The sequence below is a fragment of the Rattus norvegicus genome, chromosome 10, assembly GCF_021556685.1.
Source record: "Rattus norvegicus strain SHRSP/BbbUtx chromosome 10, alternate assembly SHRSP_T2T, whole genome shotgun sequence".
In the NCBI taxonomy this organism is placed as follows: domain Eukaryota; kingdom Metazoa; phylum Chordata; class Mammalia; order Rodentia; family Muridae; genus Rattus; species Rattus norvegicus.
The window spans coordinates 21,671,078-21,691,370 of record NC_141543.1 but is presented as its reverse complement, the minus strand read 5'-3'; the positions used below and the strand labels follow the sequence as shown (position 1 = coordinate 21,691,370).

Sequence of the window (20,293 nt, the reverse complement as noted above, 5' to 3'; positions counted from 1 at the left end):
TTGCAATCGTGGGGCACAGGACTCTGGCAACCAAGGTTGTTGAAGCCTGGTCTCTTAAAGCAAGCACCGGGTGACATTTCAGACTCTGCTCTATAAGCACAGTGCACAGCCTTTCCCAGCTTAGAGACGTTCATGACTTTCCCAATCAGGTCATGCCAGGCCAGACTCAAGTTGTTATTAAAACTAAAATAAGAGAAAATTATTGTTGGAGGCATGTGAATGACTTCTACCCAGTTTCAGCCTATGCAGGAAAACACACAAGAAGTGACCAGACAGAGGCCATGACAGAACCTGGCACCAGGTCTCAAATTCTTCTCTCCTGAATGGCAGCCTGTCGGGTGAACACCATCTTCCATAGTTGCTGGGTCAAGCCCACTTAGAATTCCCAGGGTCTGGTCTCGTCAAATGATTCCCCAGGCCTCTGGAAAATCTAAAGCATACGGCAGCCACAGTCAGAAGTCACGTCTCATGCAATATGCTGTTCCCAGTTGAGAGAAAACCGTTAAGAACTCCTACTTCTTCCTGGAAATTCTGGTGCGTATACCCGTGGTGAGAAAGGCTGTGTGGAATTTTGAGTTGCGTCAAACCCATTGCAGTCCTTCTCAAGCTTGAGCAAAGGAACCGGAACTTTCCGTTAAGAGGGCCGCACCAAGTGTATTCAAAACGGAACACCCCTTACTTCGTGAAACACAAGTAGTCTATCTCTTTGAGTTTTGAATTGCAGTCTGTCCAGTGATGTTTTCAGGACTTTTTGGTCAATAGTATTATTTGACAATTTCATGTATGTGTGTGTGTGTGTGTGTGTGTGTGTGTGTGTGTGTATGTGTGTGTGTGTGTATAGAACGTATTTCGATGATGATTCACCCTCTTATCACCTCTTCTCCCGTCTTCCTCCTACTGAACTTTTTCTTCTTTCCAACTCTCCACCCCCTTTTATTTTCATGTCTTTTGTCGTTTCTGCTGCTGTTGTCGATATTACTAACTTGTGGTCCACTGAGTTTAATTAAGGTTGCTCATATGCATGTGACTGGGGCTGCTGTACAGCGCTGCCCTTGGAGCAGAGCAACTGTCCCTTCCTAAGACTAGCTGTGACTCCAGATCATGAGGGCTGGGCTTGCTGACCGTTAGCATCTCCTCATAGAAGGAGGAGGCCAGCCGCCTGCCTGTCCTTAGCCAGGTGTGTGCAGTGCCTCCTTGCTGGCACTTGGCCTTGAGATCTAGGGCAGGGCTAGAGTGTATAGGCTGAGGAAGACTGTGGAAAAGGGATTCCATCTGTGCAGCCAAGGGGAAGCCATCTTCCATGCTGGGTACAGACCTTCCCACATAACTGTTTTCTGATCCTTCAATCCCTGATCCATGATCTGTAATTAATATTCATCAGTTCATGGTGAACTTTGGTGAAATTCAGCTCTGGTTTGCCATTGAGACCTAAGAAGGAGTCACCTAGTCACCCACTCCCTCCTCCACCCCCACTCCCTTCCCAGAGAGAAAATTCTTGCCATAGGGGATTATTTATCAAAGCACTGATGATGTCTTCCTCTCCTTTCCTTCCTCCGTGAACTGCTAATAGCTCTTCAGGAAGGGGCGAGGCCTCAGGAGCCCCTAACCCATCCATGACAGAATGCCAATGAGCTCGACCTCATGCAGATAGTCACACATGCTGTGAGTTATAGGCCAAAGGTCATGTCACATCTGGAAGGCAACTTTCTCCATCTCTCCCCTCTCTCCTCTGCACCTCTGAGGGCACTGATCTAAAATCAGATCTGAATCTGATTAAGGATCTGTGTCTTCGTAATTGCTGTGACGTAGACATCGTGACTAAGGCAACCTATAAAAGAAGTCATTTAATCAGGGGCTTGCTTACAGCTTTGGAGGCTTCCCATGACACGGTGAAGCACATGACAGCTAGCAAGCCAGCGTAGTGTCGGAGCCGTGGCTGAGAGCCTGCATCTGATCCATGGCACCAGGCAGTGGGAGGAGGCCAACTGGATGACTTGGCCTTTTGAAACCTCAAAGCCCACCCCTAGTGCACACCTCTTCCAGCAAGGCCACGCCTCCCAATCCTTCCCAAACAGCTGGGAGCCAAGCACTCGGACACATGAGCCTAAGGGGCCCAAACCCCCACAATCAGATGAAACAAAAACTAATAGAGAAAAACCTGAACTAAGCATTACTTAGTAGTGAAAGTCCGAGGTTTCCCTTGGAGATGAGGAGAGTGTGCACTGTCCTTTGTGATTAGCATCATAACAGAATATTCAAATGAAAACATTAATCTCGATTTGTCTATACTGTTAATCACAGATATACTGACGATTTAAGTGTGAAGACAAGGGGCTGGGGATTTAGCTCAGTGGTAGAGCGCTTACCTAGGAAGCGCAAGGCCCTGGGTTCGGTCCCCAGCTCCGAAAAAAAGAACCAAAAAAAAAAAGTGTGAAGATAAAAGATAAAGCTTCTAGAAGACAACAGAATTCCTTAGAATGAGTCAGTTCACAGGTCAGCAGTGGCAGCTCGAGCTGCTGATTTCCTGACAACTCAGATAGGATTTGCTCCAAAGAACCATTTCTAAACAGGTCCACTTTTCCTGTATCCTTTCTTTTCTACTACCTGGTGGGTGGTGGGCTAGAAGGGAGCATTTAAGAACCACCATTAAAATATAAGGTTTAAAAAAGTAACATAGAGAAAACATGTCTCAACCAAACAAAAATAAAAACGAAGGACAAGAAGATCACTACCCCAGGTCATCACATTCTCTCTTCTGGGAGCAGGGGTCCTTTATGTAAACCGAAGTTTTACTGGATGGAAGGGATTATAACATTTTGTAGAAAAGTCTTACAAGGCGGAGTGGAGGAGATAAAAAATATTTTAATTCCTTGTCCGAAACACACATTTTATAGTATTTGATAGAAAAAAATCATATTTAATATTTCTTACATCCCAGTCCCAAATGATGGGGCCTGAAATTCATCCTCCTTCTAGATGAATGGCTGTTCTCACAACCAAAGGCCTCCGTTTCCCTTCCCTTAGGGCTTTCCTTGCCTCCCGAACTTCTAACAGAGAGATCCCCACTCTAGGCTCCTGTCTTCTGCTAGCTGCCTGGTCTCTGTGTCCTTAATCGCTCCTCAACCCCAGCTACAAAGTGACTCACACCTCAACTTCCTACCCAGGCTCACCCACCCCGACCCCAACGTCTGTCCTCACTCAAGTCGGGGCCTCTAGGAAAGCCCTACTCACACCTCGCATTGGTCAGGCCCCCACGGTTCTCCCCGTTCCCACCCCGCATGCGGCACGTGTCCCCTCCCCCACCCTCCACCCCCAACCCCTCTACCCCATCCCCCACTCCCCCCCACACACACACACGCACAGTCACACACCCGGGTCCTGTGCATAGGTCGCCTGACAGGAAGCCGAGATGCTTCCCACCCGCAGCCGGCAAAGGCCAGATGGGCCTCGCTTGATCTACGTGACCCGCTTCGCCTCACACCGCCATGGCGTGTGGCAGTTGAGGGGCCTCCGAGGTTTCGGCCATCGAGGCCCAGGATTCGAGGCCCGCTGTGCCATAAAGCAAGCAGCGGTGGAGCCCGAGCCCCCGGGAGGAGAGCAGCCCACCGGTTCCCAGGCCGGGGTCACCGAAAGCCCAGATTCTGCCTCTTTCCAGTGGACGTCGACAGCGCCCAGGGGCCAGGAGCGAGCAGCGCGGCCAGGTGGCGCAGCAGCGGGAGGGATGGTCCTGTCTGCGGCCTGCTGCTGACTGGGCAGCTCCCCGCGCCATCTTGTGTGCGAGGCTTCAGTCAGCCAGCCCTTTCTGACAGCCTTCATTCATGTTAGCCTTTGTGTCAGCCTTCCTGTTGGTCTTTATCTCAACCCTCGAGTCTGCCAGTCTTTCTGTCAGCCTTCCAGTCAGCCTCGGTGTCAGTTTTCCTGTTAGCCTTCCCTGTCATCATCATTCCAGTCAGTAGGCAGCCAGTCTGCGTTGGAGCCATAAGCTGAGGAGACTCCCTTTAACTCACTTAATGGGGTGGCCTGCAAAAGGGCTGCAGGGCGTTTAAGACAACCCAGAGACCTGAGAGAAGTTCTTGAATGTAGCTGCTTCAGTCCCTCGGAGACATAGGAGTTTGGCATGCTTGTTGGTGATTTTCACTGACATTTATTGAAATTGCTAATTACAGGAGCTGCACTGGTTATTCTTTCCAGATGATGTAGGTTTGGTGCTCAGCAAACTGACTGTAACTGACTGTAATTCCAGTTCCAGGGGATCTGACGCCCTCTTCTGGCCTCCTTGGGCATCAGGCATCTAAGAGGTGCACAAGTAAAACATGCATACATATACAATAAAATAGAAAATAAGTTACTAATTATTCAGACATCTTAAAAGATGTTGAAGCGTCCTATTAAAACACAGAAGATCTGAAAATGTAGTTCTATTTCTTCAATCTACTTTTGAATCTTTTAATTTTTTTTCTTAAAATGTATTCATGAGGTGGACCATGCTATTAATGCCAACACTAAGGAAGCAGACAGATCTCTGAGTTTGAGGCCAGCCTGTTCTACAGAGCAAGTTCCAGGACAGCCAGGACAACACAGAGAAACACCATCTTAAAACAAACAAAATTATTCACCACAGGTTTTGCAACTTTATTCTCTGGTATTTAATCTTTCCTATTGTAAGTGGGATTCCTTACTACATAATGCACTAGAAATATATGTGATGCCTATCATTTAAAATCTTGAGCAAGAATGCGTGTGTGTGTTTTGAAGAGGTTTGCAAAATTACATACTTCATACTTCACAGCCAAGGTTAGAATATTGCAGTCATTCAAAATGCTCACCCTTACCATCCATTATAGCATAACCGTAACATCACAGAGAAACTCTGTGCCCCTTTGCAGGCATCTGGCCCCTCACTGTTGCCTCCCTTACACAAGTACTAGTCTACATTGTCTCCATAGGTCTATTTATTCTGGATATATCTAGATGGAATCTACACGTGGGCTTCTCTCCCCCAGGTCTATCCTTTTTCTTGTTAATTGTAGATCCTTATTAATTCACTGACCGACTCACTAACAATGTAGTTAGCTCCATCACTGATTCTCACAATTCTCCTATGTTTTCCAGGTATATGTTATTTGTGGGATTTTTGTTTTGTTTTGTTTTGTTTTGTTTTGTTTTGTTTTTAAGGCAGGATCTCACTATGTATCTCCAGCTGGCCTGGAACTCAGTGTGTATACAAGGCTGACCTTGAACTCACAGAGATCTACCTGCCTCTGCCTCCCAAGTGCTGAGATTAAAGGTGTGTCCCACCATCCCTGAGCTGGTATATGCCATTTGCAAACAGGGGTAATCTTATTTCCCTTTTATTCATTCTTATATCTACCATAATCTTATTGTCTAATTATACCGGCTAATACCTCTAGTGCAGGGTGTGTGGTGTAGAGATAACGGATACCTTATCGTGTTCTTAGGAGAAATAGATGCCTCTCGTGTCTCACCAATAAATAAAGTACTGGTTTTAGGACTAAGACTGTATAGAGTATGAAATAAAGTACTGGTTTTAGGACTAAGACTGTATAGAGTATGAAAAACTCTTATTTTGTTCAGTAATTTTTATTATGAATAGGCTTTAAATTTTGTCAAAGGTTCTATATAGATAATAATGTTTTTCTTAGAATTAGTAATGCATACTGTAATATAAATAGGTTTCAACATTGAATAACCTGACAGTGTTGAAATAATTTTCACTTGCTTGTGTTGTACTGCTTTTTAACATAGTGGCAGCTTAGAATTTTTACTGACATTCATGAGATAGTGACCTGTACTTTTTCTTTGTGTTTCTTTACTTAGATTTTGAAGTTAGACTACTTCATAAAAGTAGTTGAGAGTTTTCCCTTCCTTTTCTGTGTTCAAGAATAATTTATGGAGCATTGGAACTATGTGGCTTGAAAGGTTTGATACAATTCTTCTGCAAACCATCTGGAGCTCAGATTCTTGTGAGATAATTTCTTAATAATGTTCTCTGTGCTGTAGGAACTCGTCTGTTTACACTTTCCGAGGGTCAGTTTTGTCAGCGTGCACTTCCTTAGCAATTACACACTTCATCTCAGTCTCCAAATGTATTTCCACTGAGGTTTGCAAAGTGATGCGTTTCAATTTTAAAAGTTCAACCATGCTTTAATGGTCAGTCTTCTCTTAATAATTTTGTTTCTGTGTTTTGTGTGTGTAGGCATATACTTTCTCCCTTCGTATTGATGATGTTAGTATTTTGTTTATTTTTACAGCATGATTTTGATTTATTAAGATTTTTTTCTAGTTTCTTCTTCATTAATACCAACTTCTTCGCCTTATTCTCTCCCCTATGCTTTCTTTAGGTGTACTTTTTCTTTTTAATACTAAAATTTAGGCATTTATTTTATTTTTAAATAATTTTAAAATGCATTTCAATTTTTCCTTATACTTATTGTATATTGAACATACTGCTTCCCACTCCTCACCCAGTTCCCTTCTGTTCTCCCTTTGACTCTTCATTTATTCTCTTAGACAATTTTACTTTTCAATTTGACCTCACACACATAACTTTATGTGACCGTATATAATCTAGGAATGACAAGTGAGAGAATATGTAACATTTGCCTTTCTGAGACTTGTTTGGTTTGCTCAATATGATTGTGTCCAGTTGAAGCCATTCCCCTGAAGACAAGATAATTTCATGTTTCTTAGTTGTGTGAATGCCACTGCATAAACACTGATGTGCAATTATGTCCATGATATGTCAGTTTGGGGTCTTTTGGGTGAATACTCAGGAGAAGCATAGTTGAGCGATATGACACATCTATTTTTTTAATTTTCTGGGGACCCTCCATACTCATTTCCATAGAATTTGGACTAGGTTACAGCCATGTATAACGATCAGGATTCCCCTTGTCCACACCTGTACCAGAATTTAATTTTTGTTACATCTGTCTATTTATCTATCATCTTTCTATTATCTATCTACCTTTCTAACTGTCTGTCTGTCTACCAATTGCATGTGTGTGACAGACATGTGTATGGGTTAGGGAACAGCTTATGGGAATTGGTCCTTTCTGTCCTTCTGCCTGTGGGTCTCAGGAATCACACTCAGTTAGCCAGGCTTGCAGCAAGGGGCCTTTACTTCTGGACCGTCTTGCCAACCCCTGTTGCTTTGTTAATGACTGACATTCAGACTAGGGTAATATGTAATGTCAATGTGACTTTAATTGGGCTTTCTGTGGTGACTGGTGAGATTAAGCAGTTTCTCATGGTTATTGATGACTTCTATTCCCTCCTTCCTGAATTCTCTATTCCTTTCATCAGTTCCTTTTTGGAGAGGGGGTTGCTGGTCAGTGTTTTAGTTCCTTGTGCACTCTACTTAATCTCTCAGATGTACAGCTCGGATTTCCTCTCGTCTGTGGGCTCTCTCTTTACTCAATCGTTCCCTTTGTTACACAGAAGATCCTTCTATTTCACAAGATCCCATTTGATAATTGTTGGCCTTGTTTCCTTAGCAACTGGGGTCCTATTCAGAACTTGCCAATACCTATATCTATCTTGAAACAATTTCTTTACCTTTTCCAGTTTCAGATCTTACATTAAGGTCTCCCTACCACCACCACCAATTTGGAGTTGATTTTTGTTTGGGGTAAGAAATGAGGAGTAGTTTCTTTCTTGTACACGTGGTTACCCAGTTTTCCCAGAATCATTTGTAGATGGGGGTTTCTTTTCTCCAACGCTATTTTTTCTCTTTGTCAAAACTTAAATGGCTAGCTGTGTTGGTTTCTGTCTGAACTTCCTATTCTGTTCCATGGTTTTACATGCCTTGAGTTCATGCTGCTTCTGTTACTGTGACTATCATGTGACCTTGACTTAGCATTGGGCATATTGATCATATCAGCATTATTATTCTTTCAGGCTTGCCTTGACTCTTCTGAATACTTTGTGCTTTCAAATGAGTTTTAATATTATTTTCTACTTCTGTGAAGAATATCATTGGAATCTTTAACAGGGTTGTATTGAATATGTAGATTGGAAATCAGACATTTCATTTACTTTTTTAAAATCAGGAAGTATTTAGTATGATGAATTTTTCAAACACATTTAGAACCTCCCACTCATCTCAATATGCAATACTCCACTGTCGATTTTAACATGTTCTATAATTTCATTGTGGTTTATTCAGGTTACACTGATACTGCTTAACATATTTTAAAGGTTTTAATTCCTGGGACCTTCAGATTCTTTGGTTTTGTTATACTTTCTAGTTTTATTGCATTGTAGTCAGAAAATGATATTCCTAATGTCTCTACTGTCTTGCATGTTCCTGTTGCTTCCTTTGTAACTCAATTCATGACCTCCCTCAGGCCCTGTTCCGGAAACCTTCAGAAAGACTTTCCTCCAGAAGTCTGGATCCTCTTTATCTGAGTCTGTCCGATTCCACACAGTACACTGTGTGGGCTTTGGACTTTTAAATTACATACTTAAAACGTCCCTGCACTTCATGTTCTGATCTGCCTTCTTATTTATTTAGTATTTTCAGATACAGGGTGGATTTAATTTAACTTTGTAGCTGATAAGAGGCTGGAAAACAGCTTCGAGGCAGTAGCTGTAGTCCAGTAGGAATGGAAAGGCCAAAATTAAAGCTGCAGAGGCAAATGGGCAGAACTGACAACTGACTGGAAGGGAGAAGGAAGAGCAAGTCGGCCATATCTGTACTGGCCGTTGTGTGAAGCAAAGCTATTAACTCCCACGACCTCCTTGCTGAGCCTGTAAAACCAGGAGTACAGTCAAGGGTGCTCTGAGACAGACCTGCACCTAAGCTTAGCCAAAGAGTGCTCAGTCCTGGTTATATTTGATATCAAATAGATATTTATTAAATGTCTATGTTGAATTAAAATAATTTATTCACCCATTTAACAACACCTAACATCTGCTATGGTGTAGCCATTAGGTCACACTGACAACAAGATAGATCAGGTGACTTCTGTACTCAAAGGACCTCCATGTGAATAGTGGGTATGCAGGCCAGTAGTTGTGAGTGCTATAGAGAGGCCTGAGAAGGGTATTGATAATGAGTCCACGGGCAGAAAGAGGCGGGATGGGAAACCAGAAGAGCAAAGATAACGCTCTGCTGGGACAGGAGAGATTATCAAGACCCGGAAGGCAGAAAGACAGCCATGGCTCTGTTGATTGCCAGAAATACTGTTGGCCATCGTGGTTATCCAGTCTGATTCTTAACTTATCCCCTCTCAAGGAGGGTGATGGCTTCTACCTCGGGGGGCTGTGAAGAGTGAGTGAGGTAGCAACTGCAGAGACCCTAATGTGGTATTGGGCGTGCACAGTAAATGTTGGCACATTGAGCCGATGGCTTAAAGGAACAAGAGTGGCTAGCAAGATGGACTAAACATTCACTGAATGAATGAAAAACAAGGTTTTATTAAATCATAGTGTTATTATTATTTGTATAACCCCTAAAGGTATTTAATCAGTGGGATGATGTTACCAGAGACAGATGCCTTATGAAAGTTTGGCTGATAAGCTGTCCTAAGATGTTCTGGTGTTTAGAAAGCCAAGAGACAGCATCAGGCAAATCTAACATTTCAAGCAAGGTCGGGCTGGTGTCCCCTCACTGTGCTTAGGAGATAGAACTGTATGTTGTAAATAGTTAAAGATAAAGAGTCCACTGTGGGGCTGTATGAATGGAGACTTTGGAAATGGTGACTAATTTAGGGATAACAGAATCGAGAACGCTTCACGGTAGAGAAACCTACTTGAGATTTCCACACGGGGCAGAAATAGGGACAAACTACAGGAGGGAAAATGAATGAGCAAATTGTGGAGGACAGATGATGATTGCCAGTGACAGGAAGAGCTACACGCATAGCTTCATAGGGTCAGGGCATGGGTGACGGGGACCAGGAGAAGATCTGAAGCACAACTTGGGACTAAATCCCTGGAGTGCCAGACATTGGTGCCCAGTCACAGTGCAGGCAGAAATAGTTTTGTGTACATGCGTTATACTTCTTGCTATATTTTTAGATAGACTTCATGACTCCCATCTTACTTTAGGGGGTTAGGTACAGACTAGGAAGGCTGTGTAGGGACCAGTGGGATGATAAGCGCACCACCCCGAAAGCTGTGTGCACTCACAGGGGCAGGCAAACAGGAGCAGAGCTTCTCCGGCTTGAGCGTCCTTCTCATGGGTGTGCTAGTCTCCTTAGCAGATTTACTTAAATTGGTGCATTTCTCCTCTTAGCTACATTTCATTAGAACACTATTCGTGTGCAGTTTTCTAAAAGAGAAATTAATTACAAACTAATAATGACAAAAAATTGCTCAGTTGTAGTGAATGGGTTTTTTGCTGGAAAGTATCTGTGTCATGGAGGAAAAGCAGCACGTTTTGCAGATCTCTAAGTGACGTGTTCACTTCCTCTGTGCTTGGAAGATTAGAAGAGTTGGCAAGGGAATGAGTTTCTCACAGTGTTTAATGAAGTTCCTTCATCCCCTGCCTGTGCCTCACCCAGAATCAGTGGCATGTGCCTGGCAAGTTAGTAAATGCCATTTGGAAACACATCTGGGTTAATCCAAGGAATGTATTGTTTACCTAGTATCTACAAAATAGAAACTGGATTGCCAGAGAGGAAAACACACTTCTCAAGCAAACTGTGGGATTCTGTGACACCCAGCATGGTTTGTAAGATCTGAGGATATTCTCTGGAAAGCTAACTGTTGCCTGTGCCAAGGAAGCCCAGGTACAGAGTGTAGTATGCAGGAAGGAAGTTAGGGTTAGAGAGTTAAGGTAGGCATGCTAAAGACTAGGGCTGTTGGGGGTAAGCACGTAGAACAGGCTGGGGGTGGTAGGGGGTAAGCGCTTACTGCTGTTTTCAGCACACTGGCAGCTGAGTGGTAACGTATTAACTGGTGACCAGAACTACAACTCCAAATATTATTTAACATCCCCCAAAGAGCTTACAAGACGCAACTATGGCCTCTGTTTTCAGGATAATACTTTTAAAAGTATGTACTAACTCCAATATCTTTACTTTAAAAAATAGGTTTAAACCAGAAAAATGCAACGAAAGAGTTTGATTTCCCCATACAACTGAATGAAGCCTCCAAACTAATGAAGGCGAGAAAAAAGGTGTGTTGTATAAAGGAAAACTAACCATGTTTAAATGTCAGGCCTGCTTCGATACAGTGTGTGAAAGTGTTCAAGACAGTGAAAGCAGTTCTATCTTCTGAATAATTTAATTTTCTGAAATGAGAAAATAGAAATACCTTAGAAGAAATAGAACTGAGCTTGGAAATATTTAATAACTATGAAGAATGGTCCTGGTACTTGAAGATATAAAATACATTTTAATCAAATACAACCTGCCAGGAGATATTTCAAAGCATAACCTTTATTCCACGGAGTAGAGCTAACTGCTGTATAGAAAGAAAATCAGACTTCATAGGAAAGAATCCTTCTACATTGGTGTCATGTTGCTCTTTCCAAGGCAAGGACTGGATGTGACTTTTAGCCAGAAGGATGACAAAGATGAACTTTATTGCTGAACCCTTCTTACCGCTGGCTGCCAATTGTCCTGGTAACACCGGTGTGCTAGCACATTCCCAGCGGTGGCTGTGCGACTCTGTGATGCTGTTGTACTTTAGAGAATTTATTTGTCGAGCACGACACATAAATTCATGCTTGTTTGGTGTGTAGCCCATACACGGTCTAAAACAGCGCTCAGAGCTCCATGCCCTGTACAGACATAGCTAAAGTGAGCAGCACTCTTCCAGTGCACTAAGACCTGCTTCCTTCAAGAGCCATTTCCTTTTGAGTGAGGAGAAAAGAATAGTGCCGGTGCTTACCTCTGTCATGGGCCATACACGGGGGGAAAGCGATTTACATGAGCCATACACACCTTTCACCACATTCTTCAGTATGTGAAGATGTTCCTAGATAACATTTAAGTACTTATCAAATGTCAAAGTGTCAAATTATAATATGATATATTATATACTAACATTAATCCTACAATAATATAATTAATATTAATATTAATATACAATATAAATACATTATAAACAAAACTGCTCAGCATAAGCAGAGGAATAGAAACTCAGTAATTTTAGTGCCTTTGAAATTTGAATGCTATGGACCCACTTAGTAAGACTTTGCAGTCTTTCTTTTCTGGAAGGTAGCATCCTCCAGCACAGCTAATATAAGAAAGAACAGAAGAAAACTGAAAGCCAAGTTTGAGGCAAGTCAGTGGCTCTCGTGCAGCCCAGCAGAGTCAGTCTCAGTTGCCTCCGTCGAAAGGCAGTGCACTTTCATACCCAGCATCCCTTAATGTGTTTATCTTTTTAAGGCCTCTGCGTGGAACAAAGTACATCAGGTCATTTCCAGAATGATTGCAGAAAATGAAAAATACAGACAGAGACTGAAGTGCCACAATTTATCTAGTGACGTAAGTCAACACACTTTGAATTTTACTAAAGTTTATATATTATAAGCGTTGTAGCTAACCTTGGATTGCATTAGGTTTCCCAACTGCCAGTATTAAAGTATAGAACAGTTAAAGCATAAAGCCATGCGCAGGCAGCGGGTGCAGGGTAGACTCTGCGTGGACACGTGGCTGTAAGGGTGCAGGCGAGCACTGCTGGACGTTTCTGAGCAAGGAACACATATGTCCATGAAATGCGTATTTGAATGTCAGTCTTCCAACACAGATTGGAAAGAATGAAGAGCATGTTAACTGTAATATGAAACTACACTTTCCATTCAACTTCTTGTCATTTCCTTTCCATGGGGGCTGCGTTCCAGTGTACCTCATTTCACAACATCTGCATCCCCAGAAAACACTTCACAAACTGAATGTTATTTTAAAGCTGCACCAGGGTGCAGCTAACTGATATTGTGGAAAGTCCTGGCTTTTCAGACTGGCAGTCTGGCTTAGCAGATAAAGAAGCTTGCCAAAAAGCCCGATGGTCTGAGGTCAGTCCCCAGGAACCACATAGTGAAAGGGGAAAACCAGCATAAGCAGGCCTCTGACCTCCATTTGCTCTTTTTCTTTTTTTTTTTTCCGGAGCTGGGGACCGAACCCAGGGCCTTGCGCTTCCTAGGCAAGCGCTCTACCACTGAGCTAAATCCCCAACCCCATGACCTCCATTTGCATGCTGCCCTCCTCATGTGTGTTCAAGGACATACCTAGTGCGCACACACACACACACACACACAAACACACAAACACACAACGTAAATAAATGTGATTTTGAATGTTATAAAAAGGAAATTTCTATTAAGTGGCACAAATTAACATAAGTAATAATTAATTAATGAAAATGGTTGTTTCTTTTTCTTCACATGTGTGTCTTACTATAGAATATGTCCTGTCACATGTGTGTCCTAGTATAGAATATGTCCTGTCACATGTGTGTCCTAATATAGAATATGTCCTGTCACATGTGTGTCTTACTATAGAATATGTCCTGTCACATGTGTGTCCTAATATAGAATATGTCCTGTCACATGTGTGTCCTAATATAGAATATGTCCTGTCACATGTGTGTCTTACTATAGAATATGTCCTGTCACATGTGTGCCCTACTATAGAATATGTCCTGTCATAGTGAGGGCTTCTGTGAAGTCTCAGTACTTAATGACAACTTTTGAGTCATTAAACTTACAGCACTTAATTTTGAGAAGAATGTTTTAATGAGACAGCAAGAAAGTTTTGTACATAACACAGTACTGGATAAAGGGCTATAACACTACTAGCAGCCGCAGGAAGCTTCACGAGTAACACATTGCCTGCCGTGAGTGGCAGCATACACAGTGATGTCCAGCCTCACGACACAGCAGTTCGCTCTGTTTGTCCAATAAGAATGAGGTGTGTGTTTGGAGAAGGAGCAGAGTCAAAGTGTGTTAAAGAAAGGGTGTTGGAACAGTAGTGAGCAGAGAGCCTGGCTGTCTACTCACCGTGTAACCTTGAACGTGCCAGCGTACTCTGAGCCTCAACCTTCTATGAATCCAAAATAATCTGCTAAAATGATTTGCTCCCTTAATATGCTAAGGTTTCCAAAATAACGTAAAATATGCTAAGGTATCTATGAAATTTGATATTTTACCTTATGTTTGAACCAGATTATATAACTCTTTAATAAAGCCAATATATGTTGCAAAAATATAATATAATTTTTATTTCTTAATGTGTATTTGCTGACAAAAATAAGTGTTACAAGTCAACTTGAACTTCTCTTGTGTTGTTTCTAGATTCCAGTTACTACAAGATGAATGTGAACCTTCCTGTCTTCTCTGGTGAGAGTCCACTGAGATCCCTGAAGAGACCTTTTCATCCCTGTGTGTCCTGCTCGCTTTAACCCTCGCTGTGCCCTCATTGTCACCTCTACTTACTTACTTCCTCAACCCAGTGTTTGACACAAAGCACCTCATTAAATATGTTTTTAACTTAAATCTTCACTTAGGCCCATGTCTGTCATTCTCTGAAAACTATAGCCACAGTAACTATTTCTATTCCAGCCATGACCTCTGATGTTCTCAACTATCCCATAGATACTTTAATGTCTGTTTTACACTAAGCATATATTCTATTTCCCTCTCTTTTTGTATCCCCTGGTTTCCCAGCCACCTGCCCCCATTCCACGTGTAGGGGGAGAGCTCATCCAGCTTTCTGAGACTTGAGGAGTAATAGAGAGAAGGCAGGTCTGAGGAAAGACAATTAGACTTTTGAAATGATGAGAATGAGACAGGGAAGTGTAAGAAAAGTATGCCCTTTTTTATTTTTTTAATATTGAAATTTTTAATGTGAGAAAGACTAGGTCAAACATGCAAACATGCCATAACAATATAGCACTATTTTCATAATCAAATGCCATCAGGATAAAATCTAAGCAACTCTCAAAGACAGTAGATTACTAATCAGAGCACTATGTGATGTTGGTTTTAACAAGAAGCGTACCAAGTAAAAGAAGCAGCATATGACATAAATTCAAGGATGCAATTAGAATTTACAAATTATATCTCCACTTTTATAGCTAGTTTCTATTGAATGGCTAAATTTTAGCCTCATTTTTTTCCAGTTAAATGCCTATTCTACAAGCCAATTGGACAAACTCATCTACCCAAATTTACATCTTAGACTATGGAAGTAAACCGAAGACACTGCTCAGATGAGTCAGTCCTGTTCCTTTTCCTCGTCTGCACACCAGGCTGCGAAGGACACACCTTTCTTCTTGCTTTCCTCAAGCCACTGCTTCCTGCTCCTTCAGGAATCTGGTTCTCCTCTTCAGACACTTTAGGGGAATCCTGAGGACTTCTCCACAGTCGTCTTTCCACTTGGGAGTGGCCCACAAGCTGGACTCCCGCCTGCGTATTTAGTTTCAGCTTTTCTCAACCAACTTGTAGAATTGGTGACAGAGGTTGGGGAGCCAAGCACCTTCCTGGGGCTCAAGAAGCCACTTTTCTGTAGGCTCCTGGGACATGCTTTGCTTTTGGTCCACACTGTGGACAGGACACACAGGAAGAGACACTCTCCCCAACTCCCCAACTGCAGATGTCTGAACTGGACGAGAACCCAAAAGTATGTTTTGGACAACAACATGCATGGCATCAGTGAGAGGGTTCCTCACGAAGCTGTTAGAAAATGCAAATATGCAAAATTCTTATGAAGTCATACAATAATTTGTGGGTTTGTTTCCTTCTAAGCTACAACTCCCTCCCTTCATGAGACTGAACAACTTTGGTGTTGTGGTTGTTTGTTCTTTAAATGACTAGTAAATCCTCCTGCCTCCAGTTGCAGGGCGCAGGCCCCCTAGGCAGTGGCCTATGAGAGACAGTTTCCCTGCACACAGGCTTCTCCTACTTCTCTAGACAATGCTAAGTACAGTTTGGCTTTGCTGTCCCTCAGTACAGTTCTAAATGTTAGTGTATACAAGCCAAACCTACTGCCAAATGGACGGTGGTGTAAACCTCACTGCATAAAATTTTGTGGAGAATGTGGACAAAGATTTTAGCTACATTTATGTTTGTATGACCTGCTGACTCTTTATGGAAACAGCCTGCTTTATCAGACCTGTCAGTATGTATTCATTTCACTGTACGAGTGTCATGCGGGAGACATTGTGTCCCACTGTTCTAGAACCATACAGCTCTAAAGACTTCCATAGAAATGAATGTTCTAAATGTTTTATTTATTGTTTAATAATTTCTGCTGAAATATGTTTTGTTGAATAGAAGAGAAATACAATGTGAATTTTCTTCTGGAATATTGTGCAGCAAGTATGACACCATGATTTGTTCACCATTTTAGATTCCTATCAGGAACTGATGCCCTCTTCATGAGAATCCAAGACTGTGTGTTTCCAAGTTACATACATGTCTATTGGAGCCGTGGACATAAGATTTTCACATTCCCTTCTTCATCTCATACTCTTCAGTCTTTCCACTGGTCTGTGCCAGAGGAACATTCACTCATCAATTCTATTCCTGATTTGTCTTTTTCTTTGCTTAAATCAGTTTTATTTAAGCCCATCGTCCATTCTTGTTATTCTAAGAAATGTACCACAAATGATTCTACCGTCTCAGGAGTGTCATAGAGTACACTCACACAAAGTGGCCTGAGTCATCACTGAGCATGGCTCCCACTGCAGCAAGGGTGACCATAAACACAAGGCATGTGAGCCTGCTGCCCGTGTAATGGGGAATTCTGCTTTAAACAAAAAGCTTTCCTATAAATAAAAGTAATGTTCATTAGTGATGAAAACAGTATGTTGACAAGATAAAGCAGTAACATTATCACCATTAAGTATCATGGGCCTTTGAGTGCTGCTAAAAATCAAATGCCGGGCTCTGGGCAAACAAACTGAACACTGCCACTAAATATATCCACAGCACTGTCCCACACAAGTCCCTTTTGTGTGACTGGTAGCACAACAAACTTGCCCAGCACCACCACAAACAGATGTGCAATGCATTGTGGTAGATGGCCACGACACCCTGATGTCTAGCTGATGACCAAAGTGGTATACTATGACCCGATTATATTTTCAGAATTTGAGTTGTGTTCTCCAGAGATGTTTTATGCCTGAGTGTGCAGTTTAGTGAGAAGAAAGATCCTAGGCTTTAGGGAAAAGTCTTGACGGTTACAGAATTGAGAAGAAACGGCCCCCAAAGAAATAATTACCCAACCATTTATTCTGAGCCAAATGGTTTAAGGTGTGTCTTCAGTCGTGAGGAAAAGAACAGAATTTTTTTTTCAGCATAGGAACTAATAAAGATCAGGATATTTTCATATCTGATATAACCTGAAAAAAAAGATTAGTATTTTTGGATAGTCTGGGTTCGTCTCAGAATCTGTGTGCTAGCTTATACAAAGGTGGAATAAACTTCTGTGATTGGACAGTGGAGGTCTGGGAGTGGAGAGACACTGCAGTGACAGAAATGTCTAACTTGGGCACATTGGAGCTGTGGAAACAGCTTTTCACATTTCCTCCCAAGGCACAGAATGGCCAATGGCTGCACTGTGAGGCAACTGCTGCATGCCTATGAGGTCTTTCTTCCCATCAGGTTGCTCCTATCAGCGACTGACCACAAAGGTGTTGAGACAGGCACACTGTAGGGAGCTGAGCCTCAAAGACTGCCTACATCCTTCGCTGAAAAACACTTTTACAACGGAACCAGAGAATGTCTAAGATTTTCCCTATCCACCTTTCTTCCTTTCCCTCGATTCTCCTTCAATACCAGTCACTCTTGGTGGTGTAATGGTTGGAGACACACAATTCAACCATAAATACTAGTGTGGGGCTGGCTCTGCGGTGCCCAGTGTAAGCCCCAGTTGGGAAAATCAGAGGCTCTAGAAGGTGTGATGACGACGACGACGACGACGACGACGACAACAACAACAACAACAACAACAACAACACATATTCCTTTGAACTCTCAGAATCTGCACAAGTGATCACTCTTGACTTGTGCCAGAAGGCACCATGTTTCCAATGAAGAGGAGATACCTTTTCCAATCCCTGCTCAGAACATAAAAACTAAAAACTTTGGCCATAGCATATATGACAGAAATAGACTAGTGTCTTGGTTTCTGTTATATTGTTGTGAAGATACAATGACCAAGACAACTGTTGCAAAAGCAACCATTTAATTGTGGCTTGCTTTTAGTTTCAGAGGGTTAGGTCCTCAAGCCAGGAAGCATGGCAACAGGCAGGCAGAAGCTGAGTTTTACATCCTGATGCACAGGCAGTAGGGAGATGAGGGAAAGGGAGAGACAGGGGGAAGGGGGAGGGGAAAGGGGGAGAGAGAGAGAGAGAGAGAGAGAGAGAGAGAGAGAGAGACTGTGAGCCTGGTGTGGGCTTTTGAAATCTCAAAGACTACACCTAACAATACTTCTCCAATAAGGCCACACCTACTCCAACATGGCCACACCTCCTAATCCTTCCCAAATAGTTCATCACCTGGGGGTTAATAAGCATGCAAATGTATGAGTTTATGAGAGCTATTCTCACTCAAACCACCACATTCCACTCCCTGATTTCCAATCACTTATAACCATATCATAATGAAAAATTCAGTCCAACTTCAAGTCCTCACAATCTTTCAGTCTTAAGACTGTTTAAAAGTCCATCTCTTCTGAGACTCAAGGCAAGCTCTTAACTCTAACACCCTGTAAAATAAAAGTCAGAAAGTTGATCACAGACTTCCAGCATACAATGGCACAGGATATAAAGGGGAGTGTGGTGAGGAAATACTGGGCCAAAGCAAGACAAACACAGCAGGGCCAACCCCAGACTCCATGTGTCCATGTGTGGTGACAAAGCGCTCTTCAGATCTCCAACTCCTTTCAGCTTTGTTGACTGCCACATACTTCTCTCTCTCGGGCTGGTTCCCTCTCACCTCAGCTCTCCTTGGAATCTCATGACTCTGGCGTCTCCAACATCTCAGGCTCTCCAAGACCACTCAGGCTTCACCTTCGCAGCTCCACTCAGTGGCCTCTCTAGGCCTCTGTGCAGTGAGACTCTCCCTGCCAAAAGCCGGCCTCAGCAGCTTTCCTTAGCAGTGGAAAAAGATTCCAGAACACCTTTACTTCTCCTGTGTCCTTTACACTATCTAGACCACGTGACCAAAGCTGCCAAGCTCTACTGCTTGCTGGAACCAGAACCGGAACTGGAATGGATGAATGGATGAATGGATGAATGGATGAATGGATGAAAACAAACCAGCTCATCCATTCATTTACTAGTTTTTGTTGTTTTTTAATGAGCATGGGTGCCGTGCCTGCATTTATACATGTGCACATGTGTGCCTGGTGCCTGAGGAGGCCGGAAGAGTAAATGGTTGTGAGCTGTCTTGTGGGTCCCCTGCAAGTGCTCAGGGCTCTTTCCCAAGTTCCCTAAGTGTTCTCCTTCCTTCCACATGAGCCATTTCCCCTTTCAACCATATGGCTTGAATGTCCCGTAAGCTTCATTCGCTTTGTCAGAATTGAGACCATCAGGGTCCTTCCTCAGCACTAAAGAGATCCGATCTCTGATTCTCTGGGATAACACAGATGCTTTTTTTTTTTTTTGCTTTTATTTATTTATTTATTTATTTATTTATTTATTTATTTATTTATTTTCATGTGTGGATATAATACATTCTGATCACTTCCATCCCTCCACCGCCCATCCCCACTCTGTCTTTTTTTGTCTATGAACACTCTACTGACTGCCTGGGGTCAGATCTTTACCGCACTGTCTGTGAGCTTGGAAAAGTCACTTGATCTCTTTGTACCGAAATCTCCTCTTTGTAAATTGAACACATGACTAACACCACGGCAAGTCACCATAAAGACCAGTTGAGCTGAGACATAGAAAGTGCTCCTAACAACACCTCGAAGGACAAAACATTTCATCTTGTCAGCACTAAATGACAAAACCTTACTATGTAGCCCAGGCTGGCCTCAGACTTGCCATGTTCTAGCCTCAGCTTTCCAAGTCCTGGGGTCACAGTCTATTACCTCCTCTAGGTTAGTATTTTAATAACCAGATCTTCCATTAAGCTTGGTGAGTGGAGCTAGGCCAACATGTCCTGCTACAATGGTCTGCCCTACAAACTGGCCATTGAAAATGTGGTTCCGGATGGCCAGAGACTGAAATCACTAGCCAGAAGAGAAATCCTCCCTGCTGTATGGTGATTTCCCCATGTATTTTGTCCCAGCAATGGAGCACTCACGTGCTATTCACATCTGGAATTTTGTAATTTTGTTATTTTGTCTTTTTTTTTCCAGAGCTGAGG

The 20,293-nt window shown here is 42.6% G+C and overlaps 1 protein-coding gene across 2 annotated transcripts; it reads left to right on the top strand.

Annotated features, from left to right (window-relative positions):
• Window positions 1-3,335: 3,335 nt before the first annotated feature.
• C10h5orf47 (similar to human chromosome 5 open reading frame 47) lies at window positions 3,336-16,276 on the top strand. 2 transcript variants are annotated; one of them, NM_001108270.2, is given in 5 exon segments: window positions 3,336-3,701; window positions 11,061-11,146; window positions 12,363-12,461; window positions 14,267-14,311; window positions 15,094-16,276. In NM_001108270.2, coding segments are annotated over 4 exon segments (498 nt in total). In that variant the 5' UTR covers window positions 3,336-3,409; the 3' UTR covers window positions 14,288-14,311; window positions 15,094-16,276.
• Window positions 16,277-20,293: the final 4,017 nt, after the last annotated feature.